This window comes from Nematolebias whitei, chromosome 2, assembly GCF_014905685.2.
Source record: "Nematolebias whitei isolate Nwh7 chromosome 2, NemWhi1, whole genome shotgun sequence".
NCBI classification, from domain to species: domain Eukaryota; kingdom Metazoa; phylum Chordata; class Actinopteri; order Cyprinodontiformes; family Rivulidae; genus Nematolebias; species Nematolebias whitei.
Window position 1 is genome coordinate 20,087,629 of NC_056499.1, and position 3,868 is coordinate 20,091,496.

At 38.3% G+C, this 3,868-nt stretch overlaps 1 protein-coding gene across 1 annotated transcript in view; it reads left to right on the forward strand.

Moving 5' to 3' along the window:
- Nucleotides 1-1,267: 1,267 nt before the first annotated feature.
- The window catches only part of LOC119426164 (AN1-type zinc finger protein 3), a gene marked incomplete in the record, with an annotated part of 50,432 nt that continues 47,831 nt past the window's right edge, over nucleotides 1,268-3,868 (forward strand). Inside the window, 1 exon segment of the mRNA XM_037693736.1 lies at nucleotides 1,268-1,618. Within this exon segment, the coding sequence (XP_037549664.1) occupies nucleotides 1,536-1,618 (83 nt within the window).

Sequence of the window (3,868 nt, forward strand, 5' to 3'; positions counted from 1 at the left end):
TAAATTAAATGTCAGGTTGTCAGAAATGTTTTTGTTTTGTTTTTAAATATAATTTTCTTCCATTTATTTTTTCTCAGTTTATATGCTTTCTTTTATGATTGCCTAAATTGATTTAAACTGTTTACTGTTGTCATCGTTGTCTACTTTTGTCATCATTCTTTGTTTAAAACAGGTCTCTCTTGGAAATGAGTCCTCAGGCTCAATAAGACTAACCTGTATAAATAAAGGTTGAATTGAATGAATATATACAGAAAAAAAAAGAAAAGAAAAGAAAAACCGTCCAGATGACCTGACTGAACATTGTTGGATCTGTACCTGTATTATTGAGCATGAACTTTGGTGCTTTAACCATTTTGGCATGGCTGCCTTAAAGGAATTGACAGAGGAGAGGGTGGGTCCCAGAAACCATCTTATCACCACCAAACAGTTTCTTTCCACTATGGGAGATGGTGCTTGTGACACTCCAGTTTGTTTGTGGCTCCTCAGACTGAGTAAATCCTTTGGATGAAGGATAAAATGTCTCAGCAAAAAAAGAAGCCGTCCAGATGACCTGACTGAACATTGTTGGATCTGTACCTGGATTACCGAACATGAACTTTGGTGTTTAATATGCAGATTACACAATACGCCTTGCATATAGCATGCGCTAGTCCAAGTGTTACTAATAATATTAAAGATATCTTTGTTTTGGTGTGCTAATACTGTAATGTTTAACACTGTAGCGAGCCAGAAAAAAAACAATGCAGAAAAGCAAAGCAGTTAATTGGAATTTAGCCTTTTGAACTATTATAATTTACATTAGAAAGTGAAAATAGTAACAACATATCTGTTTATGTTATTGTTTATTGTATAGCCATTGTTAACTCTACTTTTAATTTCATATTTTTAAAATGAACAAGGCAGGTTAATTTGACTATCCAGGAGTGGGAAAATGTTTTTAAAACCAAAAGCATTCATTGTAAATAATAATAGCAAAGAATCAAAAGCATAATCCTTCACTAAACACCGTGCTGTCAGTGGTCTTTCCCAAACACAGGAAGGTTTTGCTCAGATCATACTATCACTTAACGCACCCTCACGCTGAAAATTTCAAAATAAATAACTGAAAAGTTCAACTACCATTTTACATTTTTTTAAGTGTTAAAAATGTGAATATGTTTCTATTCATATCAACTGTTAGTTAAAAATCGACCAGCGTCATTTATTTTTATTTTTTATTTCAAGTAGTTCACACCCCTCCTCAGTTCTGCAGTGGTTCGCTCCTTCACTCCAGCTGATCGGCCCAGCAGTGTCCCCCCGGTGCCGCTGACCGCCGCTGGCTTTGACAGCCCCAACGTCGACTTTAAACTGCTTTAGTTTCACCCAGACAGTGGCCGCTCGTGACGGCAAGGTATTTATTTTACGCTGAATCTCTAAGGAATAATCCGGGCCAAGTATTGACTCTTAAAGCCAAGGTGATCTGAGCACAAGTTCGAGGCCTTCACTCCATCCACGGATTCACCTGCTACACGGAGAGCTCGTCACGGCTTACCGACATGGGGGACACGGGGAGTGAAGGCAGCAAGCCTACGAGCAACGTCAACGTTATACCTCCGCGCTGCCCATGTGGATTCTGGGGGTAAGTCAAAATAAATTTGACAAATTTCATCCTTTGAAATTCTTTTTCTGTTTGCCAACAGTTAGCAAAGTCGATAGCCGTTAGCATTAGCGTCCCTACAAGGATGAGCTGCTTTTCTCGTCATTACTCCCCTCCCCATTGTTTTGTACCATTAGCTGCTAGCTAAAACCAGCTGGTCTCGGTAACCTTATCTTGATTGTATGGGAGGCAACCAGGTAGTTTGGGCCACAAATCCTCCGGGTAACTTGACAGCAATGACACGTATAATATATTAGAAAGTCGTTAATGTACTAAGTTTGAACAACAAATGGTTAACAGTAGCCAACTAAACTGACTGTCAAATGACTAAAACCAGTTGTTTGTTTAACACAGCTGACATGCCTGAACACAAACCAGACACAAAAGATTTACATAATATAGGGCCTACATGGTATGTTTTTTTTAACTTTCTTAAATATGCTGTTTTAAGGAATGTGTTTTATTGTTTTGAGAATGTAGGAATTTGCACGGTATTGATAGACTTTTTGTCTTAATCATTTAAAAAAAACGCTCAATTTAAAAATAAATTTGTAAAATATAATGTTTTGCCTTGTCATTGTAGTATGTTTTGAATTGCTCGTAGTAGTTTATGCGAAAGGTATTTAACAGGTTTTAAAGGTGTTTAAAGGTTTGTCCTAACTTAGTTTTTGACTTCAAGTTTCAACTCTTTTCAACCTTTTTAAAATTATTTTTTACAACTTTTAAAGAGTATCTATTTATATATGTTTTTTTTTTAAATAAATAAAGATTTAATGTCGCAAAACCTATAAAATATTTGGAACAGGTTGGTTAGACAAGGAAGTCTAACAAAATATCCATCCATCCATTATCTTTACCCGTTTATTCCATTTTGGGTCACGGGGGTCGCTGGTGCCCATGTCCAGCAATCACTGTGCGAGGGGCGGGGTACACCCTGGACGGGTCGCAAGTCTATCACAGGGCCACATAGAGACAAACGAGACAAACAACCATTCACTCTCTCACTCATACCTAGGGACAATTTAGAGCTACCAACCAGCCTAACATGCATGTTTTTGGTCTGTGGGAGGAAACTGGAGTACCCGGAGAAAACCCACGCATGCACGGAGAGAACATGCAAACTCCACCCAGAAAGGCCCCTGGACCGGGGTTTGAACCAAGGACCTGCTCGCTGAGAGGCAGCAGCTCTACCAGTTGCTAACAAAATATATTTATATTATTACTATGTTATGATAGAATGTGATCTGTAATAATAATAAAAAAAAAGATTCAGCTTATTTTGCCAGTATAGTTTATACTATTAGCTTTCTCTTTTTTTTTTTTTTTGTCTTTTGGCTGCTCCTTTCCACAGGGGTTTCCACAGCAAACTAAATCACATGAAGACTTGGTAATTGTTTTTACACCACCCTTCCTGACACAACCACAGACCACCGAGCTACCACAGCCCTCTGTGTGGAGCAGAGAGCTGCTATCTAGGGTGCCCGCAGGAGCATATGGTGGCAGTTAAGGGCCTAATTCAGGGAACCAGGGTGGGGCAAACAAGGGTGGAGGCAGGTGTGGGTGTTTCACCTTTCCCACCTACATTTTGATGTTGTCGGCCAAACCGGCAACCTTCTGATCACAGGCTCACCTTCTCAAACCTCTGCGCCACCACTCCCCCATAGATACTGTTCTCTATATGCACAAGAAAAATCCAGATCCACAGATTTTCAAAACATTTTGGAAAACTTTTAATTTCACAAACAATTTTATTTAGTCTGTGGCATCTGTCATGTTCAACTTGTGGTTGGGCCTGGTTATCTGTGCAATAAATGACGAAACCATAATCCGTGAAAGAATGGAGTTAACTAATATTACTGAAAAAAAGATTCTGAATTACAAACCGGATTCCAAAAAAGTTGGGACACTAAAACAAATTGTGAATAAAAAAACTGAATGCAATGATGTGGAGATGGCAAATGCCAATATTTTATTCATAATAAAACATAGATGACAGATCAAAAGTTTAATCTGAGTAAATGTAACATTTTAAAGGAAAAACATGTTGATTCAAAATTTCACTGTGTCAACAAATCCCCAAAAAGTTGGGACAAGTAGCAATAAGTGGCTGGAAAAAGGAAATTGAGCATAGAACGAACAGCTGGAAGACCAATTAACACTAATTAGGTCAATTGACAACATGATTGGGTATAAAAAGAGCTTCTCAGAGTGTCAGTGTCTCTCAGAAGCCAA